General features: G+C 37.5%; 1 protein-coding gene across 1 annotated transcript in view; it reads left to right on the top strand.

The window, feature by feature from the left end:
• Positions 1–19,484, top strand: part of SH3KBP1 (SH3 domain containing kinase binding protein 1) — a 196,218-nt gene that overhangs the window by 127,204 nt on the left and 49,530 nt on the right. The window contains exons 7-11 of the mRNA XM_015825255.1: positions 5,710–5,785; positions 9,300–9,394; positions 16,540–16,641; positions 16,907–16,955; positions 18,225–18,305. Of these exons, the coding sequence (XP_015680741.1) occupies positions 5,710–5,785; positions 9,300–9,394; positions 16,540–16,641; positions 16,907–16,955; positions 18,225–18,305 (403 nt within the window). The remainder of the gene's footprint in view (positions 1–5,709; positions 5,786–9,299; positions 9,395–16,539; positions 16,642–16,906; positions 16,956–18,224; positions 18,306–19,484) is intronic.

Raw genomic sequence — 19,484 nt, 5'->3', positions numbered from 1 at the left:
ACAAGCGGGACTGACCTAGGGTGAATTTTAAATAGGGATAATTTTTAATGATTTTAAATAGTCACAGCCACTAATATTTGGGTTTTAATTGGTTTTTAGAAGGGGTAATTCTGTATATTGTTTTAACATGCTGTGAGCCGCCCTGAGTCCCATGGGGAGAAGGGCGGCATATAAATTTTGTAAAATAAAATAAAATAAAAATAAAATAAATGATAGGTTTTAGGAGAAGCCCTCCTATTCTACCACTTCTTACAATACTAGACGACACAGTGTCAACAGTAGAGACCTTCATGTTTCTAGGTTCTATAATATCTCTGGACTTAAAATGGACACCTTACATCAAAAACGTCATCAAAAAAGCACAACAAAGAATGTTCTTCCTGCTTCGACTCAGAAAGCTCAGACTGCCCAAGGAGCTGCTGATACAGTTCTACAAAGGAATTATTGAGTCTTATCATTTGCATTTCTATAACTGTCTGGTTTGGCACAGCAACCAAACAAGACAGACACAGACTTCAACAGATAGTTGGGACTGCAGAAAAAATAATTGAAACCAGCCTGCCTTCCACTGAGGACCTGTATACTACACAAGCCAGAAGAGAGCTGTGAAAATATCTACAGACCCCTCACATCCTGGACATTGTTTCAACTTCTTCCCTCAAGATGACACTATAGGCATTGCATGCCAAAACAACCAGACACAAAGACAGTTTTCCCCCCCATGCTATCACTCTGCTAAACAACTAATTCCCACAACACTGTCTATATCCTAGGATGTCAAACCACTTAGTAGGGCTTTATTATCTATTATCCTTCTCAACTTTTCATCTTTCCTATTACCTATTTCCTTAGCTTCTTATGACTATAACTTTGTTGTTTGTATCTCATGATTTATGTTGATTACCTTATTTAGTATCCTATTATGATTTATGTTGTTTGCTTATTTAGTATCCTATGATGATTACTGAGTTTGTATCTTATGATTTATGATGATTGTATTTTATGATTATGATCATGATTTATCACTTGTTGAGAGACAAATTCCTTGTGTATCCAATCACACTTCTCCAATAAAGAATTTCTACTCTATTCTACTCTACTCTACTCTACTCTACTCTACTCTACTCTACTCTACTCTACTTTACTCTATTGCCATTACAGCTGTAACCATTAGGATTATTGTTTGGACGAGAATTATTTTTATACATTTAATAAAGGTAAACTTTCTTTTGAGTCAAACTAACCTATTAAACACTTGTGATCCTATAATTATTAAAAATTAATAAAGTTTCCCATGAGTTTGGTACTTTGTTACTTTTTCATTTGGTCTATATTTTGAAATATTCATTGACCCTCAGCACATCATTTCATTCGTACTATAAATTTCAAAAAACAGCTCTTATTTACTCCTCACAGCTGCAATTTTATACATAGTTTACTTGGGAACAAGCCCTATTGAATGGTATGCAATTCAGTGATTTTTATGTCTGAATATATACGTACAGGATTTATTTAGGACAACTTTGTGAAAGTCAAAAGCAAAGCAATAATTATTAGGATTAAAAAGGGCATATTTTTAAAGGAATTATCTAATTCCTATTGAGGAAAATCAAACCTAAGTCAAAATGTGGAGATGCTTAATGTAAAAAATATGAATAAATATCTTAAGTTCTTCCTGGTTCAGTTACCTAAAGCTGCCATTTGGAGGTAGGTCTTCCCCCAAGATGGCTGCTGAATGGTAAGGAGATTTTTTTCTTGCCAACAATCTGCCTATTTTGCTGCCTAAGTTGGCTGTCTGGCAGTGCTGCTCTCTGGATTTGAATGGGAGCACTTTGGGATAACTACTTTTGGATGGCGGTGAAGAGGAATCTTGAGGAATCTTGAAGATTACAATTCCCTTTGGGAGTGGTTGGAAAGTCATGGGCATCCATCTTCCTGTTGCATTTTTTTTAAAGCATGCCTGGGTCTTGATTTCACATTTGAATTTTTTGCTTTGTGTTTTATCTTTAAAAGCGGCTGAATGCTGATTTATTTCAACCCCTTGCTGGACTTTAACTGTTCTCTTTTTTCCCCTTTGATTTATGCTGTTCTAAATAACTTTTGCTTTCTGTATGGAAACATGGCATGCTTGTCAATGGTGAAGTACTTCCATTTGATTTATATTAATATTGGGCTCTTAGAACAGGGTTTTTGTATCTTTTTAATTTGCAAAATACTTGGAGGGTTTTTTTTTTCTTTTAATCTTGGATTGAAATATCCAGAAAACACCTTTCCTGTTTCATTCTACTTCAGCTTCTTTGTTCCCTGGTTAAACTTCATAGAGTAACAGTGTACTACATTACAGCCAATCAGTGCCCAAAATCTGAGAAAAGGTCTTTTGGCAACATGCAACTTGTTGGGGGCTGTTTCACAAGAAGTGGGAATTAATATTGTAACAATGTATTAATCAGTACTCAACCAAGGGGGATAATATGTGGATATGTTTTGGGTTCTTTTTTTCCTTTTCTTTTAATGCACTTTTTTAATGTCTTGAATGCTTTGTGTCTTTTGTTTTTGTTGTTTTAAATTTCTTGGAGTTTTGTATTTTAACTTTTCTTTGAATAAAACAAAAATTGTTAAATTTAAAAAAGCTGCCATTTGGAAATAATATGTTCTCCTTATAATTGGAGAATAAGGTATGAAGAAAATACCACTTGGAACCATGCAAAACTATTTAAATTCTACATTAAGAATTCCCAAACAAAAAAGACTTTTTAATGTGTTTTTCCAGTTCTGTGAACAATGTCCAACTGAACCCTAATACTGATCACAAACACCCACTGCTCTCATTTTTTTTGTATGTACTGGCCTGTATTCTGAAGTAATAACACTGTAAAACTACCCAGTGTAAATAAAACAATAAAATAAGAGCTATTACACATTTAACAACAGTATCAGAGAAGCCAAAAAGAACATGGTCCCAAGAAGACAATCTTACTTCATACATAAAATGTATAAGAGTCTCTTGTATCCTTGGTTAAACGAACAAAATATGTACAAAAAAGAGCATATATTTTACTTGTCCATTACAAATTTAGTGTTACATGTTTTATAAAAGAATGCTTTTAATATATTTTATTCTGTCTTGAAGTGAAAATATGCATATTTTATTAAGGCAGTTACTGTATCATTTTTCTCTGGAATAGCTGATAGACATTTAACTCTAAACTATTATTATTATTATTATTATTATTATTATTATTATTATTATTATTATTATTAATTGAATTTATATACCGCCCTATCTCCCTTACGGGACTCAGGGCGGTGAACAGGCGATAATAAAAACCACGATAAATATACACAAATTTCTGTCTAAAATCAAATTAAATAACAGGCCTGCTCTAAAAATACCCCATACAAAACCCCCACTAAAACATAATCAAACTACGCCAGGCCGGCCGCACGGAATAGATGAGCCNGCCCTCTCTGTGGGAGCGGACTGGTCGAAGGGAGGTGTTTGGTAGGAGGCGGTCTTGCAAATACCTAGGTCCATTGCCACGGAGCGCTTTAAAGGTTGTTACTAACACCTTGAAGTGCACCCGGAAGGCCACAGGCAGCCAGTGCAGCTCGCGCAGGAGAGGTGTTACATGGGAGCATCTAGAGGCCCCCAGGATCCCCCGCGCGGCCGCATTCTGAACTAGCTGGAGCCTCCGGACACACCTCAAGGGGAGCCCCATGTAGAGAGCGTTGCAATAGTCCAGGCGGGAAACAATGAGGGCTTGAGTGACCGTGCGTAGAGCATCATGATCCAGAAAGGGGCGCAACTGGCGTATCAGGCGAACCTGATGAAAAGCCCCCCTGGCCACGGCTGTCACATGATCGTCTAAAGACAGCCGAGCATCCAGGAGGACGCCCAGGTTGCGGGCCCTCTCCGCGGGAGCTGACTCGCCCCCGATAGCCAGAGATGGAACCAACTGGCTATGATGTGACGCCGGAAACCACAGCCACTCGGTCTTGGACGGGTTGAGTTGAAGCCTGTTCCTCCCCATCCAGACTCGCAGGGCCTCCAGGCACCGGGACATCACTTCCGTGGCATCGTTGGGGTGGTCCAGGGTGGAGATGTACAGCTGGGTGTCATCTGCATACTGATGAAACTCCACCCCGAAACCATGGATGATCTCACCCAGTGGCTTCATATAAATGTTGAACAGGAGAGGCGAGAGGACCGACCCCTGTGGTACCCCACAAGTGAGGCACCTCGAGGTCGACCTCTGCCCCCCTGCCAACACAAATTGCGACCGGTCCGAGAGGTAGGAGGAGAACCACCGTAAGACGGTGCCCCCCAAACCCAAACCCTCTAACCGGTGCAACATGATACCATGGTCGATGGTATCGAAAGCCGCTGAGAGATCTAACAGGACCAGGATAGAGGAGCAGCCTCTATCCCGAGCCCTCCAGAGATCATCAAGCAACGCGACCAATGCCGTTTCCGTGCTGTGCCCAGGCCGGAAGCCGGACTGGCGCGAGTCTAGATAGACAGTTTCTTCCAGGTGCTGAGGGAGCTGTCGTGCCACCACACTCTCAACAACCTTCGCAAGAAAGCGAAGGTTGGAGACAGGACGGTAGTTGGCCAAAACAGCCGGGTCCAGGGAGGGCTTCTTGAGGAGGNCCTAAACCACGATCACTCAGCCACTGGCCGGAGGCAAAAACTAAGTCCAGTGTGTGTCCTCCGGTGTGGGTAGGGACATCTACTAATTGGGTCAGGTCCATGGCCGTCATGGAGGCCATGAACTCCCGAGCCACCTCAGATGCTTCACCTAACGATGGCAGATTGAAATCCCCCATGACTAACAGTCTGGGGGTCTCAAACTAGATTACAGAATTCATACTTTTCCATAATTGCCTTGCATAGTTTTTCAGATTCCATTTTTATGTAAAACAATACTCAGTGTTATTCTTCAGAACATATAATTTGAAGGTCTGTTTTGAAATAACTCCCATAACATTTGGATATTTTTATCCAAGTAGCAAAGGGAAGTGGGTGTTTACAAGCTATAATTTCCCCCCCTAAAATTATTGTAGGTGACAGAATAAAAATATGTCTAGCTTTCCTTTAATATTTAATATATACTCTGCTGACGATTTTAACTGCTAATTACATACTTTTTCCTTCCATAGTGAAACTTTCATTTTCATTTTTAATGTTTTCATTTTCTTAATATTGTTTCTCTTTAGTATGGTCAATCATCTTTAACCCTGGTCTTTAAACCATAAATTTTCTTGACATAAATCATATTACATTATATAAAATTCTGTTTAAACAATTTTATTTTTACTGAGAATACTGAAAGCTTAAATATGGTTAATAAATAATCAAGATAAAATATAGTTAATAGTTACTTTGGAACAAGCAAGTATCAATAAAACCTTAATATGATTGCAAATACCATAATTTTCCGAGTAGCCTCAGTGACATGGGTGGCTATATAAATTTGATTGATTAATCATTTCTTTTGCACAAATATGTAATAAAGTCACAAAGAAACAATTAAGAACTAGTTAAATATATTTGTCATTTTAAAATATGTTTTAGTTAAAATAACTAAGGACATTGTGGCAGGTAATAAATTAAATCAGTTACTTCATATTTTCATTGTTATGATTTAAATGAGCAAATAATGATGGTATTTTATAAATGGCATTATTTAATTATTTTTATGTGTACAGACAGTTGGAAAAAGAATGCCCACAGCTACAACAGTCCAGGAGACAACAAAAATAGAATTGGATAGCAGAACAAAGAGTAAGTCTTCCTGCTTTTTTTTCATTACATTCTGGTTGGAGAAATTTGGGGACACACTGTAGAAGTACAAACTGCCTAAATAATGGTGCCACTCTATGAACAGGATAACATCAGAGGGAACTGCTTAATTTTGTATAGGAAAAACTTTTAGTGCATAAATTTTCTGGTGAGAAGGAAATATTGTGGGAGATTTTAACATTTTAAAATGAAACAAATGGGAAATAATGAAAAAACTTCCTTAGCTCAAATGTGTAATGTCATTGGATCATGTGTACCAGGCAAAATAACAACTTCTTTAAGGAGGCATTGAGAACTACATCCTCAAAGGCTGATAACAAACTAAGCAAACAGCTGGTTCAGCCTGTAAGAATATACTAAACATACTATGGCTAAGAACACTATAATACTGTATTCACTACTAAGATAACAGAACCATGCATTTCAATCTTAAATTTTTCTGTTGATGATTCTGTCACTTCTGATTCTGAGTGGCAGCACAAGGCATCTCTTACAAATAGTTTAATCTTTGTGAAATGCAAAGTTTGGGTATGGGGCATTGCCTCCTTCCTAGGAACATGATAGGGTGACTGACTGGCTTTGTGCCTAAGACAGGTGTCTTCTGTTTTCTAGCCTGATGCCTTAATTACTGCACCAAACTGGCTCTTTTCCTTATAGTTAGTTGATTCCTAAATTACCAGTGAAATGTATTGAATATAATTTTTAATTGAAAGAGGGACATAGTATTATAGTATAAGAGTATGCTGTTATTTTTGTAGAGTGGTCTGATTATCATTTCCATTTGGGTTTTTTGTTTTATTGTTTATTTACTTATTTCCCACCTTTATTATTTTTATAAATAATAAACTCAAGACAGTAAACATATCCAACATACATTCCTTCTCCTATTTTCCCCACAATAACAAACCTGTGAGGTGAGTTGGGATGAGAGAAAGTGGCTGGCCCAAGGTCACCCAGCTGGCTTTCATGGCTAAGGTAGGACTTGAACTCACAATCTCTTGCTTTCTAGCCTGGTGCCTTAACCACATGACCTAACTGGCTCTAATGGTTCCTACATATTCTACATTTGATCCTGGGAATCTAAATCCAAAATACCTTTCTGTTCTAATGCAATAATCTAGTGCACAGCCATGTAGTACATATAAGGAATGCAAAGGTACTGTTTAAAGTGACATATATGATTTGGAATATCTCTTTGATTTCATTTTCCATGTTAAATTCACCTTAAGAATTCTGACCAATGGCCAATAATTTCATTTTTCACTGTGATGAGCTTTCCCGTGTTCATACGTCTTATGTTCTAGACTTCCAGGTAATTGTCTCTTTGCAGCTTTGGATTTTTTTATATATATGTCAACATTAATATCAATAATTAAACATCCCAAAGACTTTAATCCAGCCAACAGTATTATTATTCTGAAAGATCGTCAGCTCTTCCTTCAGTAGCATGTTGGGGTCATTTGGCTTCAGGAACCCACCTTACAGTGTATTGTCACTCATTTTATATTTTCTATCCATGTGGTTTTCTTGGCAAAATACAGTGGTGATTTACCATTACCTTTACCCAAAGAATATGATTTGATGTTTTTGCCATTATTACTAAGTATGTGTAAGGATTTTATTTAAACGAGCCCAAACTCACTGCAGCAACCCAGAACAGCAGAAAAAGGAAATGGAGCATCTATATAACACATTCCAACAAAATGGATACCCACGCAACTTCATCAAAAAGTCCATGACCACTCAACCTGATACAGCACAACCAACACAAACACTAAAAATAATTACACTGCCATACATCAAGAATATCTCAGAAACTGCAAATAGACTGTTACAACCACATGGAATCAGCATAGCACATAAGCCAACTAAAGCCCTTCAAAACATCCTAAGTAAACCCAAAGACCCAGAAACCCCAGAAGGAAAAACAGGAGTTATTTACAACATACAGTGTAAGAACTGCAACAACCACTATGTAGGACAAACAGGCAGAAGACTGGCAGAACGCATCCATGAACACCAACTGGCAGTCAAAAGGCATGACGAAAATTCTTTTAATTTCACAACATATAGACAGTTTAACCATAATTTCAATTGGGAAAATGTGACAATCCTAGACCAGGCCAAATCCAAAAATGCCAGGGAATTTCTAGAAGCCTGGCACTCTGACAAATCAGCCATCAGTAGACACATAGACATTAACAACATCTATAGATTATGCAAAAGAGACGATCTACCAGTCCCAAAGAGAAAAAGACTCAGCACTTCTCCACTAGTAATCAGCACTCAGATCAGCATAGATTAACTCTAAGGTCACCTTCAGACCAATCAAGTAAGCAATAACCCAATCAAGAAACTACCACAGAGCCATTAGTAAACAAGACAGGCAAGAGACCAGAATATAAACAGACAGCAAACAGCACTTCTTACTAGCATTGAAGATGTTACCTAGTTAGGGTAATGAAATGTATGCAAGAAAACAAGCAAGCTCAGAGAGCACCAAGGACCCCTCATTACTAAGTATGTTCCACTGGATTGGTGTTGCCTAATATAAATGCCTGTGTGTTTCAGCTTGGCAGCTAACATGACCTTCATGTTTTGGGTGACCATACTGAGATTGTATACTCTTGCGATACCCTCCCAGCATTCTTCACTCATCCTACTGCCACCCCTATAATAAGCAGCACAGCATGATGTGAGGTCGGGTATCTATGATACTAACCTACAAATGCAGGCAATGGCATTTATCTCAAAAATAGATAAAGTATGACTAGTAGCAATGGGCTGTGGGAATAACCTTGAGGAACAGGAAGAAGAGCCATAGCCAAGACAGTAGTTAGGTAGGGTAAATCTGAAACCAAAGCAGAAATGTAATTTGAGAAAAAACTCACATTTGACCCATTCTAGTTTTCTTGTACATAAAGGAAAAGAGGAGCACTTACCGATTTGTAAGATTCTGTTAATGTAACCCTATGATAATGGTAGTTTAGTATTTATAACTTTGGCTTCCAAATCTGGTCTACCTTAAAATGCTAAGACTTGTTGTGAATATTTTAAGAATATGAACTGAAAACTCATTTTTTCTTTTATTTATTTTTTATTTTTTCTTTAAAATTTGGAATGTTACATGCTTTTATTCTCATATTAAATGGAATAACATGTTTGGCTTCTTAAGAATGTGGGTGCATTTATATTCTTCTTTATATAAACCAGAATATTCATAAAAGTATTGGAGAAACTCTCCCACTTTCTATTTATAAAGATTCTTCCTCATAGCATCAAATTCAGGAAGAGAGCAATATTGCCATAAAGCAAGGTTTAACAAAACATTTCCAACTAGTGTTGTAGCTAATGGCTATTTCTGCTACAATCTTTATTACTGTTTATTGAAAGTTATTTTAATATAATTCTAATTCTTGACCAAGCAAGTTTTATTTCTTCACATTTACTTCTGAAGTTGGTGAAATGTATTGAAATACACCACTTTTCCTTTTAGTGAAGGAGTATTGCAAAGTTATATTTCCTTATGAAGCACAGAATGAAGATGAATTGACAATCAAAGAAGGTGATATTGTTACTCTTGTCAATAAGGTAATTATACTCTTTGTTTTACAGTCATACCATTTTATAGAAAAACATTGTATTGTATGAACTAATCAAACTGAGTACTTAGTTTGAGCATGACATCTAATGTTTAGGGTGGGTTGTTTCAAAAGAGCTGATATAATAAGAAAATATCAGTGCCCAAAGTGAAACTGGTTGAACTTCATTTCTTTATGCATTACAAACAAGTAATTGAACTCTGCCATATGGAAGAACCATTAGTTTGCAGCTAAGTATATTATTGAAGAACTTAGTTGGAAGAATTTTGTTGCTTTTAAAATAAAATGTGGAATTAATTAGCTAATAATTTATTATAGGAATTTAAAACAGCCTATCAAACCAATTCTTTTAATACATATTAAATGTAAGGTAAAACTAAAAAGTATTTTCAAGCTATTTTATTTCAATATTAATTTATTTCTTCTCTTTTTCTCAAGAAACAATTGGGACTTTTCTAGTCCTGAAAAGTTTAAAAATCCTGTTCAAAAAGAAAGCTGAGCAAATAGGCATAAAGCTGAAATTATGGACTCCATAATTCAAATATGCAATTTATCTCTATTTGACTTCTGTAGCTGAGGAGTGGAAGGTGACCAATATAACTCTAATTGTTAAGAAGGGTTCATGGGGAGATCCAGGAAATTATAGGCTTGTCAGCTTAACATCTGCCCAGGGAAGATAGCGGAAATTGCCAAACATTTGGAGACACAAATCTTGTTCAAGGATACCCAACATGGCTTCAATAAGGAAAGATTAATGAATCTATTAGAGCTTTTTAAAGTTGTTGATAAACATTTGGATAAGAACAAGCCATTAGACATCATCTAGCCTTTGATAAAGTTCCTTGTCAATGACTTCTCAATAAGTTTAATAGCCATGGAATAAAAGGGCAGGTTGTCTTGTGGATAAGCAATGGCTAAAGAACTAGAGGAAAATCAGAAGACGGCAGCTAAGATGATGATGAGGAAAGGTTGCTTTGTTTGGAGCTTTTTAGTTTAGAAAGGAGGCGATTGAGAGGGGATGTGATTGAGGTACACAAAATTATGCATTGTGTGGTTAAAGTGGATAAAAAAGGTTATTTTCTCTTTCTCAGAATACTAGAACCAGATGTTACCCAAAGAAATGGCATCTTGGAAGAAACAGTACAGATGATTATGCATTATGCAATGCATAATTAAATTGCTACCATGAGATGTGATGCTGGCTACCAACCTGGCTGGCTTAAAAAAAAAAGATTAGACTGACTCATGGAAGTCATAGGGATCATTAGCTATTAGCTTTAAGGACAATATGGCTGCTTCTGAATGACATTTGTTGGGATACTAGTGAACTTTCTAGGGCAAGTTGCTGGCCACAGTGAGAAAAGGCTGCAAAAACAAAACTAAATATCCACTATCCACCAGTGACAACCATCAATTAACCATGAATTAAATTATAAACCTTGATCTTAAAGAATTCTAAACCTACAACTTTGTTTTGGATACCAGAATTGAATGGAGCTCATTTATATGCACCTGCACCTGAGGGCAGGACAAGAAGCAATGGATGGAAACTAATCAAAGAGAGAAGCAACCTAGAACTAAGAAGAAATTTCCTGACAGTTAGAACAATTAATCAGTGGAACAACCTGCCTTCAGAAGTTGTGAATGCTCCAACACTGGAAGTTTTTAAGAAAAGACGGGACAACCATTTGTCTGAAATGATATAGGTTTCCTGCCTGAGCAGGGGGTTGGACTACTAAATGACCTTTAAGGTCCCTTCCAACTTGTATTATTATTATTATTATTATTATTATTATTATTATTATTATTATTATTATTATTATTATTATTATTATCCAGTCCTAATGATTACTCTTCTCTTCCCTATTGTTAAATTCAGAAATAAAAATTTTGGATAGGAGAGAGAAAGGATTATTTTGTTGTTATTTTCAAGTGGTGGGTAATTAGGGATCATTGCTGATCTATTTGAAGCCACCAAGACATCTGTCAGTAAATCCAAGTTTCCATTTGGTTGGAGCTACAACGTGAAATAATTTATTATCTTTAGAGCAGGGGTGTCAAACTGGCAGTCCGTGGGCCGGATGCATCACACACAGGCCACACTTACCCTGGCTCCGCAAAGCAAAAAACATTGTGATATGTCACATGACATAATCGAGTTTGATACCCATGGTTTAGAGAGTCAATTTGCTGTACTGCTTAAGATTCCAGGCTATGTTTGATGATGATGTGCCATCAAGTAGTTTTTGAGTTCTAGAAACCAAGTTTATCTTATCCCTGCATGCACTTTTACACATCAGTTTGACTACCTCAGGGCTGTCAAACTGCCGGCCTGCAGGCCAGATGTATCATAGCAAAACCGCGCCCACACCATTGCTGACAATGGCAAAAAAGTCACAATATGTCACATCACGTTGAAAGTTTGACACCCCTGGATTACATTATCTAGCATGCAGAGCTCCAAACAAGCCATTAGATGGCAGCAAATAAATTGTTTCAAGTATTTATTTTCACCATATAGTGATCAATTATAGTTTGCAAATCAGTTATGTTAGCTCCCATTTAGCACTTTGTGAGAGGAGGCAGAGAAACTACAAAGTGGCAGTAAATGGAGAACATTTTTCTAAAACCCAGATATCCAGACATATATTTTCCTCTCCACCTTTAAAATAATCATATTTTTATATTATGTCATGGTTCCGACAGATGAAATTTTTATGTCATGGTTCTGACAGATGAAACTCTTTAAAAGAACTTTGAGGAATTGTTTATCTTAAAGAATCTTTTATTAGAGAAACAAAGCATCAGCACTACATAGTTAAAGCCAAAAACTGAATCCCCCCCCAGGCACAAAGTAGCAAAGCACAATTCCCTCCTCCAATTAACAGTCATAAATCATATTCCCCAATTAGCTTGAAGCGCGGGCTTTCTCCCCAGCTCTCCAGCCCGCCAAATCTTTATCAGTTCTGGGCACAATAACCTTGATTCCCACGGCTGAGTTATTGTTGTTATGACTAACTGGACTCTCATTCACATCCCCCCTCCCAGCATCATCTAACTCTAAAAGCAAAAGAGAAAAGATGGCTACATTTCCATCTGTTGTCAAAGCAAGAACATCCGATGTTAGCAGCGTTGACATCCGCCCCCCCTTACAAAAAAGGATAAATCCTGTAATGTAGACAAAAGCACAGGTTAGGGATTGCCTCTTGGTTTATTAGGGTGTTTCTTATAGAACCTATTAATGAGTGTCAGCTTTCACATCACTAGACTTCACCCAGGTGGCCTCAGACAACGAATATCCCTTCCATTGCACTAAGTACTGCAATTTCCCCATAAAAATTCTAGAATCAAGAATATGCTTTACTTCATAGTGAGTCTGTCCTGCCACCACGAGGGGTCCGGGTGCCTTCTTAGGGGGAGGTCTTAAAGTGGAACCCCGAAAAGGTTTCAACAGGCTACAATGGAAAACAGGGTGAATTTTTCCTAAGAGCCTAGGAAGTTTTAATTCCACTTGACCGGGTTAATGATCTTTACAATGGGGAAGGGTCTTATGTACTTCGGTACTAACTTCTTACTAGGTAACCTAAGCCGTAAATATTTAGTTGACAGATAAACCTTTTCCCCAACTTGGAATGTTCTTTGAGGAGCCTTTTTTTTATCTGCCTGTTTTTTGTATGTCTCAGAAGCCTTTTTTAAAGCAGTTTTCGTGGTTTTCCAAACTTCTTCCCACCCCCTCACCCATTGATCAAGAGTCTGAGAAGGGGCGGGTGCTTGGGGATATTCGGGTATCAGACTGAACTCTTTTCCTGTGGCCACTTTAAAAAGGCGTGAAGCCGGTGCTGCTGTGAACAGAGTTATTGTAAGCCACCTCTGCAAAAGGGAGACGGTCAGTCCAGTTCGTTAGTTCATAATTAGCATAGCATCTAAGATACTGCTCCACCATTGAGTTCGTGGATTCAGCCCCCCCATTAGTAGATGGGTGAAAAGCAGATGATAGTCTTTGAGATGAGCCAATTAGTTTAAGAAAACTTCTCCAAAACTTAGCTATGAACTGCACTCCCCTGTCAGAGATTATTTGTTTAGGTGTGCCATGCAATCTGTAGATGTGTTTCAGGAACATTTTGGTTAGTCATTGGGCGGATGGGAGCCCTTTGCAGGCAATGAAGTGAGCCTGCTTTGAGAACAGATCTATCACAGTCCAGATGACTGTATTTCCCCTACTTTCAGGTAGATCCACTATAAAATCCATAGCAATTTCTTCTCATGGTTGGGAAGGGTCTACCACCAGTTGCAATAACCCAGGGGGTTTCCCCAGAATTCTTTTCATGATGGCACATACAGCACAACTCCGGACATAGTTTTCCACATCCCATTTCAATCCCGGCCACCAGAATTGATGGCGGATGAGGTGTAGTGTTTTTAAATATCCAAAGTGCCCAGCCTGTTTTACGTCGCGCTGTGTCAGTGCGTGTTAAGATGGAGGGTCTCTGGCAAATATAGTTTTCCACCTTTCTAAGCCAAACCGTCCCTGCATGTTAGGGAGGTTTGATTGTCCTTGAACCAGTGGTCGGTGAGGAGCTCTTGTTTTATTTTCTTTGCCCCATGGTAATTGGGATTAGGGGCTTTTGGAGGTGGGACTCTGCATGGTGTAAGCTGAGAAGTGGTTTGTGGATTGGAGATGATTGCTTCATTAACCTCTTCATCAGCTAAGAAGTTTTTTCCTCCCGGTATGTATTTTAGGGTGAAGTTAAAATGGTTAAAGTACTGCGCCCATCGTACTTGTTTCGGAGACAATTTACTGGGAGTTTTTACTGCTTCTAGGTTTTTGTGATCAGTCCATACCTCGAAAGACACCTTACTCCCCTCTAGATAGTCTCGCCAGTTTAATAGAGCCCAGCGGATTGCGAAAGCCTCCTTTTCCCACATAGCCCACCTCCTCTTACATTCAGTGAATTTGTTTGAGGTGTAGGCGCAGGGTTTTAGGATCCCACTCTGGTTCTCTTGCAGTAGCACAGCTCCAACAGCCACATCGCTGGCATCGACTTGAATCACAAAGGGCTTCCCTGGGCAAGAATGCTTTAAGACCGGTTCAAGCGCAAATAGTCTTTTTAAATCTTCAAAAGCAGTTTGACAGTTTATAGTCCATGCTAATGGCCTGGACGTGGCTTTCCTCCCCCTTTGCCTGTTTTTAGTAATTCCGTAAGTGGCAGGGCAATTTCAGCGAAGAAGGGGATGAGTTGATGGTAGAAGTTGGCGAATCCCAGAAAGCTCTGGAGCTGTTTGTGAGTCTTTGGGGGTTGCCATTTAATTACGGCTTTCACTTTGGTCGGGTCCAGCTTTGCCCCCAGCTGGGAGGCCTGAAAAATTTCCTTCTCCAACGGCGCGCTGGCTGTCACTCCCCCTTCTGGGGTAGCAGCCACCGCCGGGGTGCTGGTTTCAGGTGCTCTTTCTTTCTTCATGCTGAGATCTTCCCTGAATCTTTGTCGGCTTATCCCTCGATTCTAGGGACAGTGACTGGGGCTCAGGACCCCAAGATAGTTAGGAAAAAATTGCAGTTTTTGGCTTAATGTCATGGTTCCGACAGATGAAACTCTGTAAAAGAATTTCGAGGCATTGTTTACCTTAAAGAATCTTTTATTAAAAAAACAAAGCATCGGCACTACATAGTTAAAGCCAAAAACTGAATTCCACACACACATCCCCTGGGCACAAAGTAGCAAAGCACAATTCCCTCCTCCAATTAACAGTCATAAATCATATTCCCCAAATAGCTTGAAGCGCGGGCTTTCTCCCCAGCTCTCCAGCCTGCCTAATCTTTATCAGTTCTGGGCACAATAACCTTGATTTCCATGGCTGAGTTATTGTTGTTATGACTATCTGGACTCTCATCCACATCCCCCCTCCCAGCATCGTTTAACTCTAAAAGCAAAAGAGAAAAGATGGCTACATTTCCATCTGTTGTCAAAGCAAGAACATCCGATGTTAGCAGCCTTGATAAGTATGCTGTCTGAAATATGTTTTTTTGAAAAGCAACTGGACTTTATCTACCCTGATATCAACTGAGAGACAAACACTGCAGCAAATGGGAGATCGAACAGATTCCTAACCAAGTTAGCTGACAACTTTCTCATCCAAAAGGTAGAGGAGGGACCTTGGAGTCCAAATGGACGATCACTTAAATATGAGCCAGCAGTGTGCAGTCAAACAAAGCTAATATAATCCTTGGTTGTATAAACAGAGGCATAGAATCAAAATCATGTGAAGTATTAGTACCACTTTATAAATCCTTAGAAAGACCACACCTGGAATACTGCATCCATTTTTGGTCACCACATTACAAAAAAGATGTTCAGACTTTGGAAAAAGTGCAAAGAAGAGTGACTAAGATGATTAAAGGCCTGGAGACTAAAGCATATGAAGAATCATTGCAGCATTTAGATTTGACTAGTCGAGAGAAAAGGACTAGGGGGACATGATAGCAGTATTCCAGTATCTGAGAGGTTGCCACAAAGAGGAAGGGATCAACTTATTTTCCAAAGCACCAGAGGGCAGGACATGAAACAATAGATGGAAACTAATCAAGGAAAGAAGCAACCTGGAATTAAGGAGAAACATCCTTACAGTGAGGACAATTAACCAGTGGAACAGCTTGCTGTCAGAAGTTGTGGGTACTTCATCACTGGAGGTTTTTAAAAAGACTGGACAATCATTTGTCTGAAATAGTATAGGGTCTCCTGCTTGAGCAGGGGGTTGGACTAGAAGATATCCAAGGTCCCTTCCAGCTCTATTCTAATTGATAGATAGATTGATTGATTAAGAATTCTATAGCTAGATTCTGTAATGATGGGTTTACTTATTTTGTAATAATCCAATATTTTACAAAATGAAGAATGAGAATGGCAGTAAGATCTTTCACATATTGGTAAGAACAGCACATTACATTTGGAGAAAATCCCACTTTCTGAAGTAAGTGCTATGACTTCCTGGTCAAAACGATTATAGAGGAACGTGATGTAAATATATCATAATAACTACTGTTTCAAGGTATTTGTCTATTTATTATCAATGCACAAGAAAAAAGAATCCTGACTTATAGAATAATTGTCTTTCAATATACACTCTTATGTATCATAGGATTGCATTGATGCTGGCTGGTGGGAAGGAGAACTTAATGGTAGAAGAGGAGTATTCCCTGATAACTTTGTAAAACTATTACTTCCTGATTTTGAAAAAGAGGTAGGAGCAACTTGCCTATCATTGTAAAGCAAATTAACTTTTATATCATTTACAAATGTTGCCCATCTAAATCACAATAAAACATAATTCTTTTTTTAAAAAAATCACAATTAATGGAAACTATACAGTTTTATAAAATATAATCTGCATATTGATATTTTTTGATATTTGATAAATATTCACGTTTTTATGGTGTCGTTTGCCTATCAGGTGCCACCTTTCATTTCTTTGTTAATAATCTTTTTTTCATTTTCTTTTATTTTAGAGACCTAAAAAGCCTCCACCTCCTTCAGCTCCTTTCAAACAAGGATCAGGTAATTTACAGCATCAATAAATATGCTCTTAAATATACAACAATCTATTTGGTGTCTCTTAATATGCTCTCAGCTACTGTATATACCATACCATGTTAAATGGTTAAATTCCAATTACAGGTACTCCTCACCTAGTGTCCATTCAAAATTATAATGGACCTCCCCAGCTGCCCCCCTCTACCCTTCCTGCAGCCCTGTGATTGCTTGGCAGTTGGCTCACATTTACAACTGTTTGTAGCATCCTACAGCCATGTGACCATGATTTTTGGCATTTTTTTTCAGTTTTCAGCATTTACTTCTGATTTCTGGAAAACCCACCCATTGATTATAATGGATTCATTTAACAACTGTGATGTCACTTAATAACTGCAATGTTTACTTAATGACAGCTTCAAAAAGTCATCATGTGTTACCAGCTCATAACCCAAGGAATAAAAGAGAAGAAGTATGAAATAAAATCCTAAAACATTAGAATGTATAGGCACTGGAAAGAATAATGGACAAACAGCTGTAAATACACTATTCTCTGTATTTTGAATCTTACTTTATATGCATAATTATGATTATGAGTAAAAATTCACCCAAACATGTATGGTAATAAATGTATGCACCCTACATTCAAATGAATCCACTAAATTTGTCTGGAAGGATGTTTTGAGGAGACAGTTAAAAAGGGCATTTCTGTATCCTAATAAACACAGGAAATATTCATTTAGGATGCTACACTTCATATATGAGTTATGGAATTACAAATACTTCTTTCAGTTTAATTCTCTTGCTCCTGCAATAGGACAGATTATTTTAATTAAATTAATTAGTCAATTTATAACATGAGGCATAAATATAATCATGAGTATTCTAGCTTCAGCTACAATAGACATAAAATAAACCTTCGGCAATTCTGAAATATTGCTCAATTCACTTGTAGACTGACATCCGATAAGAATTATTATGATGGATCATTGTCATATAAGCAAACCAAAGCAGTGAATCTCCTTTTCCTGTTAAGTGCCATAGCAGTGGTAATCACTTCTTGTGATTTTAAATTTTAAAATCTACTTGATTTGATACTGTATCTGACACAAAGAACCCAGGTTTAACAGAGTTTAATTGAAACTGAAATACTTCTAAATATAAATAGGTCTACGTGTGTAATCCATAGAGAAACAGGCTATCACATTTTAAGTGAAAAACTACTAAATTAGCAGAGCAGAAAAATTAATCTTTATTGCCTTCTTTTTAAGTGTTTAATATTATGCTTTTTGATAGCTACTACAGACAGAAAGCATGAAATTAAAAAAGTTCCTCCTGAGAGGCCAGAATGTCTTCCTCATCGAATAGAAGAAAAAGGTAAGAATTGTAATTCTGTTTGAAAACCACCTTTGTATCTATATTTTAATCTTTCATCCAAGAGACAAGTTGTATTTATATCTTGTCTGGTCTAACTTTTTGATCAGAGACTCAGAAACACTGGTTCAAAAATCTTTGTTATATATAATTTCTGGAACAGGAATAAGGGAATTCCATATTGTAGTGTGTAGAAATTAACTTGTGAGTATGACACGTATGCCACCAGTTCCGTTGTGGCCCAAATTTCCCACTTGTATGATTACTTGTAAAACAGTGCCAGAAGCATCAGCAATGAAATAAGGTTCTGTGAGTTTCTCTTTTGTTTTATTTAAAACTGCATGTTATTTCTCTCTATATAAGAAAGCCTCAAATGTTAGATGAAATATATGTAAGGCTTCTTGAGAACATCCAAGGCTATTCCAGTATAGAACTTTTGATTCTCCAGATATTGATCCAACAGAATCTTGATACAACCGGAAAAAACTTTACTTTCATTCTAAAAAGCAAGCAAATGCTGTTGCTTTTGAAGCAGTATGGACAATTGATATCATTTGCATTATTATGTAATTTATAATTATTAGATCAATTTATGCAAATAATTAAATTTATTATTTAACTCTGCAAATATAAATATGCATAAATATGAATAAAACATTACTTCAGATTGCAAATGAGGTCAGTTACCTGTATTTTAATTTAATGTGAGTTCAGGCTTGACAGACATCCTTCCTTCCCACCCCCTATTGATCCATTAAATCATGAAATTCATCCAGTCATTAAATTGTGGTTCAAATATTAGATAATAATTATATAATATTTTAGAATATAAGAAAAATGGATGTAAACTACTTATACATTTCAGTTAAATTTTAAGAATTCCTTTATAATATTCTTAAATTGGGCAACAGTAGCAAGTTATTAAGATTCACATTTATTATTGTTGAAAATAACAACTTTAAAAAATTTTAGCATGCAGAAAATTGCAGGAGGGTGTCTTTCCTGCGGCCCTTAAGGAGGCCGTTGTGAGGCCCCTCCTCAAGAAGCCTTCCCTGGACCCAGATGAGTTGGCCAGTTATCGCCCAGTCTCCAACCTTCGCTTTGCGGCGAAGGTTGTTGAGAGTGTGGTTGCACGGCAATTCCCTCGGCACCTGGATGAATCAGTCTATCTGGACCCATACC

The sequence above is a fragment of the Protobothrops mucrosquamatus genome, unplaced genomic scaffold, assembly GCF_001527695.2.
Source record: "Protobothrops mucrosquamatus isolate PMUCROS unplaced genomic scaffold, P.Mucros_1.0 scaffold_198, whole genome shotgun sequence".
NCBI classification, from domain to species: domain Eukaryota; kingdom Metazoa; phylum Chordata; class Lepidosauria; order Squamata; family Viperidae; genus Protobothrops; species Protobothrops mucrosquamatus.
This window is presented reverse-complemented; position numbering and strand designations above follow the sequence as displayed.